Genomic DNA, 20316 nt, shown 5'->3' with positions numbered 1-20316 from the left:
TTACAAAACTGACGTAATTTTTTAATAATCCTTATAATTTTATTGCAATGTCAAAAAAATAAAAGAGTTTTTTATTTATCTTTTCTTCCTTCTATCGGTGTGTATAGGTGTGCTATTGTCATATGAAAATGTGACAGTATATCACCACCACCGCCACCACCTACACATCAACTCAATTCAAAATTATTTTTTATCAAACGAATTTCATTTTCAAAGGAGAGACACTCTCATTTCACACATTTCATTTCCGTAGTTTTTGTGTGCACATTTTTAACAAAAGGCGAAATAACAAAAGATATTGTCATTACTCTGTGGTAGAAGAAGAAGAAGAATACATATAGGAAACATTGTTCTTAAATTAAAGTTGAAATCTTAATTATACTTTATATGCACTTTCTATAAATGTGCTATTTAAAACACACTTAATAAGTTAAAATAGAAATTTCAAAAAGAGAAGAATTCTTTTCAATTCAATATCCTTGTTTTTAAAGGTAATGCAAGTGTTATTTTATATATGCACTAAATACATATTCAGAGGAAGTACGCACATATTAAAAGAGAAATAAAAAAAAAAGAAATCAATATCGACTGAAAATGTGCTATCAATGCCTTTTAAAAATGGAAACTCTTTTGTCATTATTGCAGAAAAAAAAATTTTCAATGCATTTTTAATGAGCTATGTATGTATACTCATATGCAAGTGACATAAAATTTCTCTATGTGTTGAGAATATTGTGCTCGCAATTTTATTGAAAGATAATAAAAATAAATTACCATGTACGTATAAAATTTTTTCGCCATTTTTTATTATTCAATTATTGATTGATTGGCAATTAATTATATTGAACGCTTTAAATTCAATAAAATACAAAAACACATTACCTTCGAGGTCTAAGAATAATTCAGAAAAAAAGGTATTATGAACGAAAATTAATAAATTATGTTACATGCAACGAGTTTTAAATTTTTAACAAATATCATGCTGGAAAGTTGTCAATACATGTAAATTTTTATTAAGTTTGGCCTTTCTCTGGTGAAAAACCATCATTGCAATGGCAAACGGCGCACTTAAATAACCGTGTTGTTTAGCTTGCCTTTATACTTTTACTTTTTAATAACGCTTGTAGATTGTAGAGGCATTGTCGCCTTAGGGCTCACCTTAAAGGGCTTGGCCTGGGAACTGAAGATATATGACTCGGTTTTGCGAACAGGACGAGGAGTTCTCGGCGCACCTTCTAAGGAAATGCGGGGCCTTCGCCCGCATGAGAAGGGAGCTATTGGAGAACTACTCACGCCGGCGGAGCTGCGGTCTGCCGGCCTTTCAAAATTGCTCGAATTCATTAGGAGGGCGAGTCTCGAAGGGGTATTGTAGGGCTTTGCCCCACACCTAGTTGGGGGGCACAATAGATCTATATTTTCTGGTCGCGGTGCACCCTTCTTTGCAATCTACAATCTAATAACACTTAAACGGAACGCTAATTTTCAATAAACTTTATTAAAGAAAAGTAGTGTTCTTTTGTTTTCTTTAAATTGAAATTAAATTCACTTTAAAAATACAGAAGTATTCTAAATACTTATTTAAAGAAATAAATAACTTCTTTAAATCCTTATATAAAGATCATGAGTACATCTTGTATATTAAATTTGTCCATTTATATAAAATAAAATTCATTTTCATTGAATGTCACGACTTTGAATTTGAGTCGCCAAACAAGAGAAAATGCAAGTAAATTATTAGGAAGTATGCACAGTTATATCAAATTTTTTTATATATACATACATACTCGTATATAGTTGAGTATATCTTTTTCCTTGAAAATTTTTATAAATCAATTTGAATTAAATTAAATGAGGAACAAAGTTCTTGTCACCCCTTCTTATACTTTTTATTTTTTTTTTATTTTCTTATGGTAAATCTTGTTGTCTTACTTGAGAAGTGACGTCAATTGGTCATTGTTAAAAAAAATAAAAGTAAAAACACAGATTTCAATGGGAAACTCTTAGTATTTCTTAATATTATTATAAAATTCTTCGACTTATCAATTTAAAACAGAAACAGAAAAATAAAAAAACAAGGTCAATATAAATTACTTTAAAGGATAATGTGCCTCCCACTCTTTTAAATTCTAGAAAATCAGATATTACGAAACACCTAAGTATAAGTATGTATATATACATATATTTGGTTTTATTCTTTTGATTGAAAAATTGTTATTTAATTAATATGGAATAAGGATGATATAATTATAGATGACTCAAAATATAAGTGAAAATATTAGTATATATAAATAAAATGGCTTGGTTTTCTAACCTACACTATTGTCAATGTACATATATTCTTAATTTTATAATAATATCCTTTTTTTTCGAAAGAATGACAGTAACGTAAATTACATGATTATATGTGGTTTGAGTATTTTATTTTTACCTCCAAAAGTATATTGTTTCGACATTATACCTATAAAGTCTTTGACCGTTTCTATTCTAAAACAGATAGAATGAGTATAGGATGGTTATACAACGTCATCCATTTTTGAATCACCACAATTTTAAATTTAAATTCTGTATGAAAGAGTAGGTCAGTAATTTATTTGACCGCTGTCAATCAATATTGTAGAAAAAGGTTAGAATTTTACGATTTATGTCAAATTTTCCTTAATATTCCAAGAGCGTGATTATTGAAAGCGTACACTGTCCAAAGCATTCTTTCGCCATAAATCAAGAATATAATTTAAGAGAGGTAATTTAGAAAAGATTTTTATCAATTAATTATATAACGCAGAGCTTTACAAAATCTCATAAGTGACAACGAAAAAAGTGCGATAAGTCCAGAAATTTGTTAATTTTAAATTTCAAATGACTTCATGGAGTTGCGCGAAAATATTACAACATGACAATTTCTAAAGCAATATTTTGGATAGTCGAACAAATTCACTTATTATATATGGCGAAATTAGATATAAGACTTACACATAATTAAATTACCGACAACTATTCCATTCTTTGGAGCATTCTTTGAATTTAAAATTCCTTACGCAATTTATTAAGAATTAAAGTCAAATTATTCAAACACTAATCTAAGAATCAATACAAATAATAATAATTATTATTGTAATTGTAATGTACAATCCTGTATAACAAGATAATGATATCCTTTTATGACTATAAATAGGACTATAGAAAAAGGAATAAATTAAATTTATTTTCTATGAATATTGAAAATTGTTTTGGAAATTAGACAAACACTAAGAAAATTGATGTAGAAAAAAACATTGGAAAACATCATGCAAAGAAACATAACAGCAAAGGTCACGAAATTTTTGTATTATTACATATTTAGAAAAAGGATATTGAAGGTCATTAACAAGAGAATTAATTGATTTTTTGTTTACATGCAAAAGGACTTTAATTTCATCAATTTATTATACATATGTATATACTTATGTAAATATATACATCACGGCTTTATATAATTTATAAACTTAATTATTATAAATTTAATATTGGTGTCTGATATATAAGGGTAATTTAGCAAATAGTTATACAATATTTGTCATTGAAATCGAGGCACCTAAAAGTTCAAAATAAAAGACTTTTAATAGGTTTATAATTGAGAAGATGTGTACTGTTCTAAATATCCTAATATTAGATGATCTTTTGTTCAAGTATAAAAGTTGAGTACATGCATTGGATCAAGTTAGTATTAATTTAAAAGTTACAAAGTTAAGACAAAGTATAGAAAAATGTCAAAATTAACATCGGGAAACAAATCAGTTATTGTCCTTACTTAGCTTTGTATAAGGAAGGATTGTCATTGCATGAAACTATGGGAAATGAGACAAGATTACTAAAAAAATATGAAGCTATGGTCTTAACAGAACGGGCTTTAGTTTACACACCAAACGGAATAAATTCATTACTTACGAACCGGAGCATGCCTGCAGAAGTAAAATATAAGCTGTTACAGCACGCAGGTGAACTTTTAGCGCAAGGAAATAGATCATGCCACTCAATTCAAAAGTTGTTTTTGAAATCTTCCAGTGAAAGTGTAAAATTGTAATTACAGTATTAAATAAAGACGTACAACACTTGCTTATGTTTACAATTCTTTTCAATATTTTGCGTCAAATGCAAACAAAGATTACTTTTTATTTCATTGCAAAGTTCATATGGAAAAAATATCAAAGATAAAGCATGTTTCTGAAAAAAAACATATTTTAGTGATTTTCAACCGGAAGTAAACTCATAAAGTATATAAGACAACTCCATAAATTTTATGGACTACTTAATACTTTGTGTTCATAACGCAAACACGAACACATTTATGCCAAGGTACAACGATCCAATAATTTTAATATGTCCTCAATAATTTGCAATTACAAATTGAAAAATTTTTTTTTTATTTACCCAAAATTTTTAAAAATAAATTTTATGATGTCATACCATATTTTTTTTTATGGGTCATCCAATATTTTTTTGCAAAATATTTAAATGTGAATGAAAAATGTTATGGTACCATTAATATTACTCTTCACTTGTAATGTTAAGAGTATTTGGAACTTGATAAGATAAAGTATGTAAGTATGTACCATATTTATGTGTCCTATACGTACTTAGAACTTTATGAATAAAAATTTAACTAAGTAAAATTAAGATTACAATCACACAACCTGAAAATATGCTCGATTGTCATTTAAAATAAGAAATAAAAATCTTAAGAGCAACTACACACATATAGTAAAACCTAGTATCCTATAAACCTTGAATGACAATAAATTTATTAATTGCAATTTTTATTAATAAAGAATTTAAAGATCGTTCACATGCGAAATCACCAGAATTTTTTAGCAAAAATAAAAAATATAAAAAAAATAAATTGATTTATTTTTTTATTTTCTCATTTCAACATGCAAATTATTTAATAATTTTATTCAGAAGTCTTTAAATGCGTATATTCTAAGGTAATGTTAGAAATTAACATGCAGGGCAGCACTTAAATATTTACAAATTTAACTAAACAATAACGCATATGTACATATTTTATGTATATAAAAAAGCTATTAAAAAAATTTGATATGGTCAGAACATAACCGATTGTGTTGTATTTTCTTAACGTTACGAGGGTCACTATTTATATTTCGGGTCTAGCAGTAAAAAACAAACATTTATCATTGGAAATGGTTTTATTGTTTTTCAAAATATTCCCCATGAAGATCAATACACTTTTGCATGCGCTGAAACCAATTTTCGTAGCACTTTTTCCACTTCGATTGAGACACCTCCAAAACATGGTTTTTGAACGCATCGACTGCTTCTTCAGGTGTTGAAAATTGTTGTCCACGCATTTTTTTTTGATGTGAGGGAATAAGAAGAAGTCATTGGGTGCTAAATCAGGACTGTACGGCGGATGACCCATCAATTCGACATTTTGAGTGCTCAAATAGTCCATTGTTTCAGCTGATTTGTGAGAGCTTGCATTGTCATGATGAAGAATGATTCGCCGGCGCTTGTTTGTTTTCCTTATTTCTTCGAAAACTTTCGGCAAACAGATGGTGGTGTACCATTCAGAATTGACCGTCCTACGTTCCACTAAAGGTACTGTGGCCACATGACCGGTTATACCAAAAAAAAACGCGATCATTTGCTTCGATGTGCTTCTTCCACGAACAACTTTTGTTGGATTCTTCTTGTTGGAATCGTCTTGGAACACCCATACGGTCGATTGCTGTTTCGTTTCGGGCTCATATGCGTAGATCCATGGTTCATCACCTGTGACTGTCTTATAAACGTCTTTTGACGCACCGCGATTGAATTTTTTCAACATTTCTTTGCTCCAATCGACACGAGCCTTCTTTTGTGCAATCGTCAAATTTTTTGGGATCCATCGACAACACACCTTTTTCACGGCAAGATGTTCATGCAATATCTTATGTACGCTGGCGGAACTAATGCCCAAGGATGCCTCAATCTCACAGTATGTCACATGCCGGTCCATCATTATCATTTCGCGCACAGCATCGATGGTTTCCGGCAAAACGACCGAAATTGGCCGACCTTCACGAAATTCATCCTGGAGCGAACGGCGTCCGAAACCAAACTCTTGGTACCAGCGATTTACAGTGGTTTTTGATGGTGCTTCATCACCAAAAGTCGAAACAAGTTGATCGAGACACTCTTGTCTCGATAATCCGCGCCGAAAATCGTAAAAAATCACGAAAATTTTCACGGGACAATTCCATTTTTTGACCGAGATGAATTTTTCAAGTCACTGTAAACAAAACAATTCGCGCTCGAATGACAAAACGTTCTGAGTGAAGTTGTCCTAAAAAATGTCAAACTTTCCAATGGAAGTGTCAGATTGCACCTGGCAGCACTAGTATTGCCAGGACCCGAAATATAAATAGTGACCCTCGTATTTATAAATTCTAATTTATAACCGGTTCTGTATATAAGAGTGAAGTCTTGCGAATGATACTTCAAAATTATAAATAAGTATAGTTCTTTTTTTTTGGTATTTAAGTGAAAAAATTGCTAAGTGGTTTTCTAAGTGAAGTAATTCTTGTCATATGCAAAGAAATTGGATAAAATTTCAAAAGTGCTAAATTTTTGCTTGTCGGCTCGTTTAATAGATTGAAAGCGGAGAGGATATAAATAATTGGAATTTAAGCTTTTATAAGAAGGTTATTTAGTATGTTTTATTTTTTTTATATCAGTAATAAGGTACTTATTACAAGCCATTAAAAAACAGCTACTGGAATAGAAAACGAACTTTATGGGAAGATGGTTCTTTCTTTTTGAAATTTTAAGAATACTACAGATTAAGTACTTGTATAATTAAGTGCAAACAACGATCGAAAATATTTAAAAGACACGGTGAGAAATTCATCAGAAGTAAATATTTATTGTAGCTACTAATTAGTACCTTATTATAGTTATTAAATTTTTAGTTTTCCGAACTCTAAAACTATTGAAAACAACTCTTGAATTTGACTTAGATTCAAATTCACCGTGACATTCAGATATCAATTGCATTTTCAATCATTAATTTTGACAATAACAGTACTGATCGATAACACATTCTATTATCAAATAATAATTATTTTCTATAAGTAACAAAGTAATAAGTATAAGTGTAACAAAGGGAAAATAGAGTTCGAAATTTATTAATTTTCTAAATACAATATCCTTATATATACTTATATGTAACAATACATTCTATTTTCTATTTTCTATGTAATTAATACTTAGTACTTACTTATTGATTGTTGAAAATAACAACTTGTAAACAAATTTTATAGAATTATCTTATGGACTCATGACAACAAGTCAATTTCCAGAAAAAAAATACATACTTAATAAAAATTTTCTTATTTAATTTAATTACAAATTTTCAATAAATCAACAAAAATACTTATTTAAAATAAAAATAAATCTACTTTTAAGAATAATTTAAGGATATTTAGTAATAATTTTAAGGATACTTTAGCACAATCAACCTATATACCTATTAACCTGTCTAAATTTAACATCATATGATTTTCTTAATTTAATTCGAAAGGACATTAGACGAAATCAAAATGTTTTCCTTTTTTGGAAATTTATTTGTTGATTTCATTATATTGTCTATTTATTTGTGGTTACATTATTAAAATTGTTATTTTGGTTTTAGATATTCAACAATCTATAGATATTATAAATACTAAATATATTCAAATAAAAGTACCTATACAATAATCATGTAAAGGTCAATAGAAACATGAATATAATATAAAAGTTAAAATAGAATTGTTGCGCACGTGTACTGATTGTGAATGGTTTTTATAATGAAAGTAATTTAAGAATATATATATATATATATATGTATGTATGTACTTATAGGTGAATAAATATAAGTAAACAGTATAAGTAAATAAATAAATGATATTTTTGTATTTAAGAATGAAAATTCAGAATATTTTATAAGTACATACTTGTATACTTAGTATTTTTTTTATTAGAATTAGTATAAGTGAGCCAAAATAAAAAATTAAGAACGTCATATACTTAAGGTTATTATCCTTTTTTCGTTGTACGTACACATGTATGTACGTATGTACGTATTTGCTTATTTTCCCTTGGCAAAATACATAATAATTCATATTTTCTTTCTGACTCTCATATACGTTAAGTACTAAATAACATTCAATATGGAAAATTATTTTCTTTTAGCTTGTGTACTTGTAGACAATGTAAGAAAAGTCAAAAACTTAAGAGTAAGAAAAGTAAAAGTAAGAAAAGTAAAACTTGTTTTAAATGTATTTTTTTAAAATATTCCTCCCAAATGTATGCAACAGGATTTGGTGAAAAGTACTTATTTACTTCAACATTATTTTTCAAATTTTCACCCTAAGAATTCTATAAAAATGTTATTTTTCTGTTAAAAAATATCGAAACTAAATGTGATATTTTACAAACCGTTTGGTTTACAATTGGTTTAATCATCTGTATTTTTACAATATAAAAACCCAAACTGTGATCGAACTTTCGCTTCCTTTGAACTACAAATTTCAATACAATTAAATCGGATATAAATAATTTGTCGCCTTTTCCCTTATTTTTTTTAATTTTAGGTAAACAATATTTACTATTACAATTAAAAATGGTATTTACCAATATTCCATATGAGCTTCCATTCAACATATTTTCGCCGCATGTGTTCATACGTGTGTTTCGTAAATATCTACATGCATATCAAGCAAATGATGATAATGATTCAATACTTAAATGCAACATGTACTTGAATACAATGATTTGTTAATTAATTCAAGTTAAAATCAGAGAACCATAACACAATATTAGCAACATTTTATTATTTTATTCTTTTATTCTTATATAAAATTTTCTTTTTACATGTTTTGTTACATAACATTAAAAAAATATAAAACAAAAATCCGATTTAATGACGGTCAATACCATGAATATTTTCTATATAATAATAAAAATGTAAACAAAAATGTCCTTCAATTATTATGCCAAATTCAAAAAAACAAAAAAAAATAACAAAAAACAGAAAATATTCTTTAAATCCCACAAGAAAGGCAAACAAAGTGTGAAATTACGATGTAAGAATTTATAAAAATTTTTTCCATTTCCCGACCGACCTTACACCATTAATTTGTTTTTGTTTTTAATGAATATTCATCAAAATATCCATATGTGACTCTCCCTTCCTATCACATACATATGTGTATTGTGCTTGATACTAAAAACAAAATACTTTTTTCCGGCCTTTTCACACCTAAACTTTTATTTATATTTAATGGGGTATAAGTTGAACTTTTTGTATATGCATACATACGATTAAAGAACAACGCCGAATCTGCCTATATATGCAAAGTAAGCAATGGGCGCCGAAAACAGGGGCGCCATTAAAAACTTAAAGAAAGAATTAAATTTTTAAAAATAAAAAATTTTTCCAATTATTCCCATTATGTATTTTTTAAAAATATTTTTAAAAATACGTGCTTTGTACTTTGTGGAGACCACGTAGGACATTGAATAAGTCAGAGCCGGGCCTGCATAAGAACGTATGTATATTTTTTTAACACTTATTTGTATAATGATAATGCTTGAATAAATTTGCTTATATAATACGAGAATCCTTACAAATGTAAATTCAATGACACTAAGTTAAAAATATATTTTAAAATTTAACAAGATCTATGTACCATGATTTTAATAAACAACAAAAATAAATGACACTATAATAATTATTATGTAACAAAAAATTTAAAAAGGCGCTAAAAAATTTTTTGTCATTATTCAAAATTAGTTAGAAAATTCACAAATACTTACGTACTTTTAATTATTTATTTGAATTTATGAAAACAATGAAGTAATTACATTTAAATTTTGGTTATGTTAAAAGTTATTAAATAAAGCAAATTTTGGAAAAATATTGGATTTGTGCCATAAAACAAATCATTCTGAGACGAAATTTCTATTCACATTCAAAACATTCAGTCAACAATTAGTGTATAAAGCGCAACCCATTCACTTGGAACCTTAACTACTTTAAAATAACATTTTTACATGAGTAATATAAAATAGGTAGACGTGTGCGCCTAAGAAAGTTCATTAAATTCACTTGTAAAAGTTGCACTTATAAAAAATTCCAACCAATGAATGTTAGTTCAAAGTTGACTAAAATTCGTACTCATATGCACAGTTCAAAGTACACAAATTTCTAAATGCAAATAATCTTATAACATAAAATCTTAATAGGCCTATAAAGTAGAAAATTATTGCCACTACAAATAAGTATATCTACGAGTATGTGCTTTATTTTAGAATAAAAGAATATTTTTATATACTTACGGCTAAATAGTAAAATAATTTTTTATGGGTTGTAAAATATTTAATTTGATCATAATAGACTTTTGAATTTAATTTTAATATATTCTTCACATAATAGTCATAATTATTTAAAAAAGTACAATGATATAAATGTACATACGAGTTTGGTCCGGCCATATACCTAATAAATTGAAACACAAAATAGCACAAAATTTTAGTAAACTCGAATGAAACATGTAAGTACCGATATTGTTTGCAAAGTATGGAACTAGTAAACTATACATATTTGCTATTTTGAATTAGTATATTTATTCATTTTAATTAAGTATACGAGATTTAAATCTAGATAGTTAATTTATTTGCAAATATCTAATTTTTAATTAAAATATAAAATTAGAATTTATACATACTTATAGTTAAAGTGAATGAATGCCCTTTTTAATCCTTTTTGCTTCTTTCATTTTAGAAAACTGTCACTTGTTTTTCTACTTCATCACACTACAATATAATCACCACATTACAAAAAAAAATTTTATCTACTTTCACTTCAATAAATTTCCTCTTTTTATTTCATTCTAGTTTATTTTTCCAGGAAGGAAAAATATCTAAATTTTATAAAGAAATTCATTTCCTTGCTTCATTCAAAGCTCTACGTATCTTTTTCCGACTGCTTTTCTTATATTTTTCTCCATGCTTTTCTCGTTTTTTTTTTTACAGTCATTTATGTTCATATAATGTGTATGTACGTTTTTTTACCATCCGTAAATAACTGTAAAATATGGTTGAGTAGTGCGAAATTCTACAATAGAATATAAATAAAAATAAGGCATAAGTATATTTAGCATTAAGTAAATGATAAAGCTTCAGAGTGCAACTACAATGCAAATTTACCAAGTGACAGGTGTTATCAGATTAGAATCTCTAACGCAACATACTTCACTTTCAACCATAGCAAAATATTATATCATTAGCATAGTGCCAATAACGAAAATTTAAAAGAATGTTAACAGCTTTATAATCAATAGTCCTAAAAAGTTATGAACGGATGTGTAGAAATGTGTGCAACTCAAATATATGGCCAGAATATAAAATTTTTGGTTGATTAATCTTGCCATATTAATTTTTTTAGTTCTGTTTCGTTCTGTTTCTTATAAGTATAAATTCAAAGAAGAAATAACAAAGCAGGAATGAAGGCGAGAGTTCGATATTTAGTACACAATTTAAACAACTGATATATTAAACCGACTGCAAATTAACTGCAAATCTCTCACTAGAACTGCAAGGGTTAAAAAGAACTCTTATATAGAAATTTAACTCTACATTTTATGCCCGATTAACTCTTTACGCTCTTCTTATGTTGATTAATACTAACGAACTGTATAGAGGCATGTTTCATTTAACCCAATTTCACTGTAACAATTATGTATTCACTTATACATATATTATAATAAGGAATATAATAAATTGCTCAAATTGGAAAAATAAAAGGATAAAGGGAAAATACGTATAATATCTCCAAAAAAAAAAAGTTGAAATGGTTCAACAGACATTATGTCATACGATAACAAAGCTTTTATCACAGTAACACATAATCATATTTTACATAGGGAAAATGTAGATATTTACATAGATACCTACGGTGTACATAATGTAAGGATTATGCGTATTTTTATGTGTACGTACACAAAAGTACATAATAATATTATTATGTAAGTAAGTACATTCATATATAAGAATTTATATTTCAATTTCCTTATCAGGTTTTTGTGACCTACATACATACTTTGACACTATATTGTATTCTACTTTACGAACAGAAAAAAAAAACAAGGAAAACAATACAAAACAAAACCCAATCCTTACTTTTCAGCTCATTCATTGTGTTATAAAAATAAAAAAAAATCAGAAGTGAATTGAGTTAGCGATGGGTTGACTCACTTGAATAAAAGTTGAAAGCTAATAATTCCACTCCCTCACAACCTTATCTACTCATACATGTACATATATACATGTATTTACATGATATGGACATTGTATTAAACTGATGATGATTTTACATAGCCTTCATCATATCATTTAATTCATTTCATTCAGGGTGAAAAATATTCAATTTTAAAAAAGGAAAAATGTGATAAAAAATTTTTTTTTCCTTTTTTTTTTTTAATTTAAATTTATAAGTGAAAATGCATACGCATGTTAAATAGCTATAAATATATATACAATATGCATAACTATAGGCGCTATATTGTATATTAAAATGACTTGAGCATATTTATAGAGAGAAAAGAGTGTGTGTGCTATTGCAAAAGGTTAAAACTTATTAAGAGACAGAAAACAAAGAACTAAAAATTCATTTTATCATTGCAAAAGCATTTTAAATGTTAAATAAAGCGAAAGTTCTTTATAAACAAAAATTGTCCTTGAATTATACGAGTAGTTTTTGCATAAAATTTAACTAGGATTTTATTTTATATTGTATATATACAATTACAGCGTTATTGTTACAAATTCATATTTAAAATAGAAAATCTTACATTTGGAATTTAAAAAGAAATTTACTTAAGCTAAGTAAATAAAAGGATAATAGAGAAAAAACGTAAAGAACTTTTTCCTCCTTTATTTATGCAATAAAAATTTACTATTTATTATAAACTTGTAATTTATATTTTGAAAATTGAATAAATGAAATTGAAACATGAATATTTATAAAAACGATTTCAAAAGAATAGAAATCAGATTATAAGTACCTATACAATAACAAAATAAATTCGCAAAAATTTGATAATATTTATTAATCCTTAAAAGTAAATTAAATATTTCTTATTGACATGCAAATTTTATTAACAATTCAGAAGTCAATTAAAAAAATAAAGGTACTTAAGTAAGTAACTTAAGTATTCTTAAAAGAAAATTTTCCAGATTTTCATATTTAAGTATGTAGGTAATTTTAACTCAACCATTCGAATTGATTTGCGCTTGAATATTAGTTTATGTACGTATGTTTTAGGATTTATTTTTAAATTCTATAGAAATATAATATGAAAACTTTAAAGTAGTAAAAGATTTGTACAATTTTCTGTACAGTAAATGATCCCATATAAAAAACAGTCACTTACTGTTCTTATGCCTTTTTAAGTGATAATAAAAAAATACAATAAAAATTTTAAATTGCAACTTTTATGGCCTCTATTAAAAATCTGTAATGTAACAAATTTTTAATTAAGGCCGTAATTCTAAGCTTAACGAACTACGACTTCAATTATAATAAGTGTTTATTAGTTTTACTTCTATTTTTTGCATAAGTAAGTAGTAGATAGCCTTTTGTTGTTTGACCTCTAAATGAAAAACACATAAAAATTGCAAGATTGCATGTGATTCCTATGTACTTATATTTTTTTTGAAGAGTTCTATTCGAAGGGCCAAATTTTTTATCACTTTGCAATATACTTAAGTAAATACATATATCAAAAACTACAATTCCATTGCTGCTATCAATGACGACGCATTCGGCATTATCGATGTAAATTTGAAATTTTTACGTAATGAGAATAAATCAAAGACATCAAATTGCACATTCTTGGCCGTCTAATCATAGCTTCACAACTTGATTACTCACCAAATTAATTTTTAATTCATGTTTGTTTAAATAAGTATATAATTACATTGGAAATATAAAGCATTCCGTAGTATCGTCTTCAAATTGTGAAAATGCAAACGAATTTAACTCACTTTTGGTTTGACATTGACAAAACGAATTATGCGTAAACTGTCAAAAACAAACATACATACTGAAATTATAAAACGTAATTTGTCGAAAATTTTAAAAATGCAAATGATTGTTTGTCGTTAGTTCGGCTTAAATATTTTATATAACTTCATATTAGGTGCATACATTTATAATTTTATAATGCTACATTGATTTCTTAATATTGTTTTGCTCCTTTTTGTGTTGTTGCATCTTTGTCTCATTTCAACACGATTTATTCCTTTTCCACAAACTTATTTTTCTTTAACTTTCCACTCTTTATTAAACACGCTATACTGCATAGCAAATACTTGATTTCATATATGTTGTATATATATACAAACATTTATTGTATACAATATCTTATATATAAATATAATTATGTATGTACGTCATATGCATGTAAACAACTTTATAACTAAAAAACAAATAAATTCATATTGATTTTATTTATTGCGACCCTGTGATTTTAATGCTGACATTCAATTTACTCTTTACATATGTTTACACCTACATAGATACGAGTATATATTATTATGTATGCTCTTAGGTATATCCATAATATCGATATTATAAAGACTTATCGATATTTTCAATATATAATTTGTAAAGCAAATCGATACTATAAATACGTGCCTTTGTATATATTCAATAAAAAAAAATTAATTTTAGTCTTATACAAGTTATACTTAATGTATATATGTATGTACGTATGAAGGTATATCTACATATAAACATTATGTGGGTAGATACTGTGGTCTATATAATTATATATAAATTTACTTATATACAGAGATTCATATATATACTTATATGTATATTATGAAATAATTCAATTTAATGTGTTGGTTAACAATATTAAAATCAATTTGTTCAGCTGTAGAGCACATGTTACCAATTTTTTTTATTTTGGTTTTTTGTGTTATTATTTATTTTTATATTTTTCTCTATATAAATAATATCGACTATATAGTTTTATCACTTTAAAAAAATATAGAAATTTTCATTAACTATTTTTAGGTATCACAGCTTTTCTTTCTAAATTTTTACTTGCATCTGAAAAATGAATAATTTGTTACTTAATACAAAATGCAAGCGGAATGGTATTGAAATTAAGCTTTTGACACATTGAAGTGAAATCCAATCCAAAATTTTCCACTACTTACTTAGTAATTTTGCAAAATGCATTTTTATTGTTTGATGACCAACTTTTCAATGGTAATAATTGAGTCATTCAGCAAACAAAATATAAAATTCTGAAGAAAAACAACCAATAGTTTAGTTTAACATTTTTATCGTAAAATAAATACAAATTATTTGCAGTAAAAAGTTTTTATTATTTATATACATATACATTTTAAGTATCCAAACTAATTGATAAAGGTTTTTTACTGATTGCAATCATTGCAATTATGTATGAATTAAGTATTTGCATAGGATGATAAATGGCTCAAAATATTGTGGGTTATCAAGCGGAATTAAATAATTATTACACGATTTATGTTTATCAACATGTGTATATCAAAGTATAGTACTCCTATTATTTAAATTTTATCAAAATTATGGATCTTATGAGAGAAAAAATTCACGTAGAAAAGTACATTGTATGTACAAAAGTATGTATTGTAATTAAAACATATAAAATATGAAATCTTAAATAAATAAAAATTTGTAAAGTTTCACTAAATTAAACGAGTATAATAGCGTTCTTAGGTATTAAGTATGTATAACAGTTTAATATTTAACTTAGAGCTAATGGAAAATAGTAATTTATTGAATTCCAAGAATTAAAATTTAAATTTTTAAATTTATTTTCCCTCAAAAAAATCTCCCTAGATTTAATTTTAATTCAAAAACATTTTTTTATATAATATCCTTGACATTATATTGAATTCAAATAATTTCTTTAAATAAGTTTCAAATCACCTACACACGTAAATTTTATTAAATGTGTATAAGAATTTTTATTCTTTCAATATAAGCATAAAATTGTGTTGAATTTTTTTAAGCTTCTCAAGAGAAATATGCTGTCGTTTGAAATTTTATAGTATAAAGTATTTTTTTTTAATAAAAAAAAAGAAAAGAGGACTTATACAGTAAAATAAATGAAAAATATAGAATCGATTTTGAAAATCAATGATGAATTCTGAGGAGGAATTTTTAATTTTCTAATTTTTGTTTTTTCTAGTGCGTAAGAATTCGTGGGATTTTTATTTATACGTAAGCAATTCCATTATGTTATCACACAATCACACTATTGAGTACCGAATCATGTGATGAAAATTTTGATAGTATTAACAGTAAGTGAAATATCAACTTTAATGTCAATGTATTAAAAATTTCCTTAAAATTTAATTGACGAGGCTTAACACGTAACAACTCCCATACCTACTTATTTGAGGTAATTGTACGTACATATAGTCAAGTAAATAAGTCACTTTATTATTTAAGATACTAAAAAATTTTCAATATTTTTTAGAAACTTATAAAACTTTCTGTTTTACAATATTAATTTTTCATTAAATATTTAATTACCAGAATCAAAATCATGATGGATACTAATATCATGATTTTTACTCAAATTACTTAAGTACTACATTTGATTTATATAATGTCATGACAGTTGTATCTGATGATATGCTTAAATCGACTAAACAGTATGTAAGTACATACTTAGCATATGTTAAACAGAAGATGATGCAATTTCTTAATAAATGGAAACAGTATAAAATTAAAAATTAAATGGGAATAGCTTTCTATTTACCCATACTACCATAGTTAATCATACTACTCTAAAGTATGACTAAAATGTTTTTTTTATAATCCAATACTAATTTATAAAGGAACTACATTTAAGCTATTTAATATTATTTAGAATCAAAAAGCATAATTTGAAATGAAATGATTTTTTGGAAAGTATGACAATTATTTCAACTTCTCGTATGTTTTTTCACAACAAAGTTTTTTAATGTGCGAACAATTTCACTACACAATTGCTTTAAAGTCTCATATTTGAACTCCTTAGTATGAAATTTTAGAATCCAAATCAAAAGAACAACGACTTTCATTCAATATTTTCAATTTCCATTGTTATAAGTAGAGAAATAAAAATTTTCATAGTTATTACTAGTCAAAGTGAAAAAACAGAAATACTACTTAGTACATTAAAAAAAATTTATTTGTCAATACGAGTATTACGAATCAAATGACAAAATTTCCAATACTATTCGAATAAAATATGACATGGTCGACAATAAATATAGAAAAGTAAATGTGTACTTAATATTTTTAGTACTTAATAAAAAAAAATTTAATTGCTTAAAAAAAAATATTTTTTTTTTAGCTAATTATTTTAATTATCTACTTATAAGTATAACAATTAAAGTGCATACTTTAATTATTTAAAAATTATTTTCAAAAAATCTAATTAAATAAAATCAAGTATTTGTTTGCAGAAATAAAATGCAAAATTTGGCAATATTTACAAACTCATATGTCATAAAATATGCAATTAACTGTAAGTGTTTATGTATCGTACATTATTGTTGATTCCAATATAAATTAAATAGCTGAAGAGTTTTAAAGAGAACGCTTTTTTAGGAATAAATTATCAACGTGAATTTGTTATAATCTTCGATTGATTCAAATTATTTTAAAAAATTGAAAAAAAAATTCAAAATATTAGGTAAAATAAAATATAAACTTACATTTACTAAACTGACACCAAAACACGCCATCCAACCCCAACCCCCATCTGGTGCGACTTTTCTTGTTTTACTCATTTTGTTTATTAAATTTTTTTTTTTGTCGATTTTTATTAGAAATTTTTTGTTTTTCCCTATGATAATTTGAAATAAATCAAATATTAAAAACACATGTATATATAAGTATATATATATTTATGTGTTTATGAGATATTTTTTAATTTTTATATTTTTATAAAATTGAACAATAAATTTTCAGCACTTTTTCTTTTATTAAATGAATTTTATTCAGAAAAAGGGTAAAATAATCTCTTAAAAGAGAAATTTTAATATTGTATTTTTAAGTATTAATTTTTACAAATGACAATATTCATGTATGTACGTAGATATAATTATTTATGTGTTTATTATTTATGTTTGTACTTAATATCGAAATTATTAATTACAATATGCGCAACGTAATTTTTATTAAAATTTGTGCAATAAATTGCGTTTTTTTTACGTGTTTAAAAATTTATTTTGCACATTAATCAACAATTAAACAAAAAAAAAAGAACCTAATATTTATTTATTTTTATTATTATTTTTTTTTAATTTTTTAATTTAATTAAATCAAATTCAAATTATAATTCTTTTATTAGCATATAATTTATAAATTAATCACAGCTCTAAATAATCTCGCTCTACACTTGGTAAATATGTGAAGGTTTAATATGTACCTATAATTTATTCTGTATAGTCTCTCATATACCAATTTATAAAAGATAAATTAGTACAAAATCATAAATATTTTTGTAAAATAAAAATTTTAATCGTACCAAAATTTATAGCTTTCTATTTTTCTTAGAAAAATATTTTAGTTCTACTTACAAACATTTGTTTTTGGTAAAATTTTGTTTACTTTATTAAAATTTTTAAATGAACATTAATTAAAAAAAAATTTATTGCTAATCAAAAATTATTAGTGTTTATGCTATAATAGATTATGACTAACAATTATTATAATTATTGTTATTTTCTTCAATGATCAGCTGTCTGTCTCGCACAGAGAATAATACCCAAGTAAATAGTATGTAGACAATAATTTTGTTTATTGTTACTTTTATACGTTATGTAAGATATCTGTCTTATGTATAACAGTATTTATATGTATAACGGTAAATAGTTTTTATTATTCAGAAATAACTATCAAGTATTTATTGTTATAATGAAATATTGTAAAATTCGTGTAACGGTATATTCATTTTACAATGATTTTTTAGAGCCTGAAAAAGTAACAAAGAAAAATATGAAAATTTTCTTTTATATTTTCAGTTTTCATTCGTTATATGTTTCGAGTTATTTTTTACAATTTATTTTTAAAAAAATAATTATTTTAATTCTTTTTTTTTATTTTGGTTTCACACCATTTTTTTACTAAGTATAAATGGTTTTTTCATAAATTGGAACAAATTTTAATGGTTTTTTAAAATTATTTTTGAAATTTTTTGTATAAAATTGCAAAAATTCTTGCATTCCGATAATTTTTTTCCGGTATTTTTTTTCCTTAGTTTGTTTAATTAAAAAAAATATAATACCTATGTAGGTTTTTGTTTTTTATTCACTCGTTTGATATTTCATATTGTGCACACGTAGGTTAATTTTTAATTTTAAAAAAAATTTTCCATATTTTTTTTTAATACTGAATTTTTTGGATCAATTTATTTAAAAAAAAATATATAAATTTTTATCGTGTTACCCTTTTTTCAATTATACCACATAAAATATCAAATTTATTTTTATAAAATTTATCAATATAATTTTTTTATTTTTAGCAATGTAATGTGTAAGATAAAATGTGTGTATCTATGTATATTCAACCATTAACTTATTTAAAAATACTTATGTACTTATTGTATACATATATACAGTTATATATTTACTTCTTTTGTTTAATTTTTATTCAACAGATGACTGAATACTTTGCGATCCGATCAAAATTAAAAAAAAAAAATAAATTTTATCAAAGAAAATTTACACTCAGCAAAAATATTAAATTGTATTGTTTAATTATTTTATTTTTTCAATACTTGATTTTTTAAATAAAATTAAAAATTTCTCTTAATTATTTTTACTCTTTTGAAATTCATTTACAATTCTTTTGAAATTTTTAAACAAAAATAATTTTGTTTTCTTTACCCAAAAAAATTTTTTTTTACAATAATTTTTCACAATTTAATTCAAAAAAAAAAAATTCCAACAAAAAAAAATATTATTTCTTTCCTTTATTTCACGTGTTTTCTCTTTGCCGTTCCGATATAATTTAACGCGACTACTAAACAAAATGATGATATTTACTTGCTTGCACAGCGTATGTATTTAAAAAAAAAAGAAAAAAAACGAAAAGTAAAAAATATAATAATAAAAAAAATGTTGATGTCTCTGCTCTGGATGAATTTTTGTATATATGAGACTATGTACTACATATAATATATCGCAATATAGCTACCTATTGGAATATAATACCTATATATATGTTATATAAAATCTAAT

General features: G+C 25.1%; 1 protein-coding gene across 1 annotated transcript in view; it reads right to left on the bottom strand.

Moving 5' to 3' along the window:
* The window catches only part of LOC129605210 (uncharacterized), a 48880-nt gene extending 28805 nt beyond the window's left edge, over positions 1-20075 (bottom strand). The window contains exons 1-2 of the mRNA XM_055514823.1: positions 19707-20075; positions 17788-17918 (exon numbers count right to left, since the gene is read on the bottom strand). Coding sequence (XP_055370798.1) covers positions 17788-17862 — 75 coding nt within the window. The 5' untranslated portion in view covers positions 17863-17918; positions 19707-20075. The remainder of the gene's footprint in view (positions 1-17787; positions 17919-19706) is intronic.
* Between the last annotated feature and the right edge of the window lie 241 nt (positions 20076-20316).

This window comes from Condylostylus longicornis, unplaced genomic scaffold, assembly GCF_029603195.1.
Source record: "Condylostylus longicornis isolate FDR11 unplaced genomic scaffold, ASM2960319v2 ptg000013l, whole genome shotgun sequence".
NCBI classification, from domain to species: Eukaryota; Metazoa; Arthropoda; class Insecta; order Diptera; family Dolichopodidae; genus Condylostylus; species Condylostylus longicornis.
Note: the sequence above shows the minus strand (reverse complement) of the source record. Positions and strands in the feature narration are given on the sequence as shown.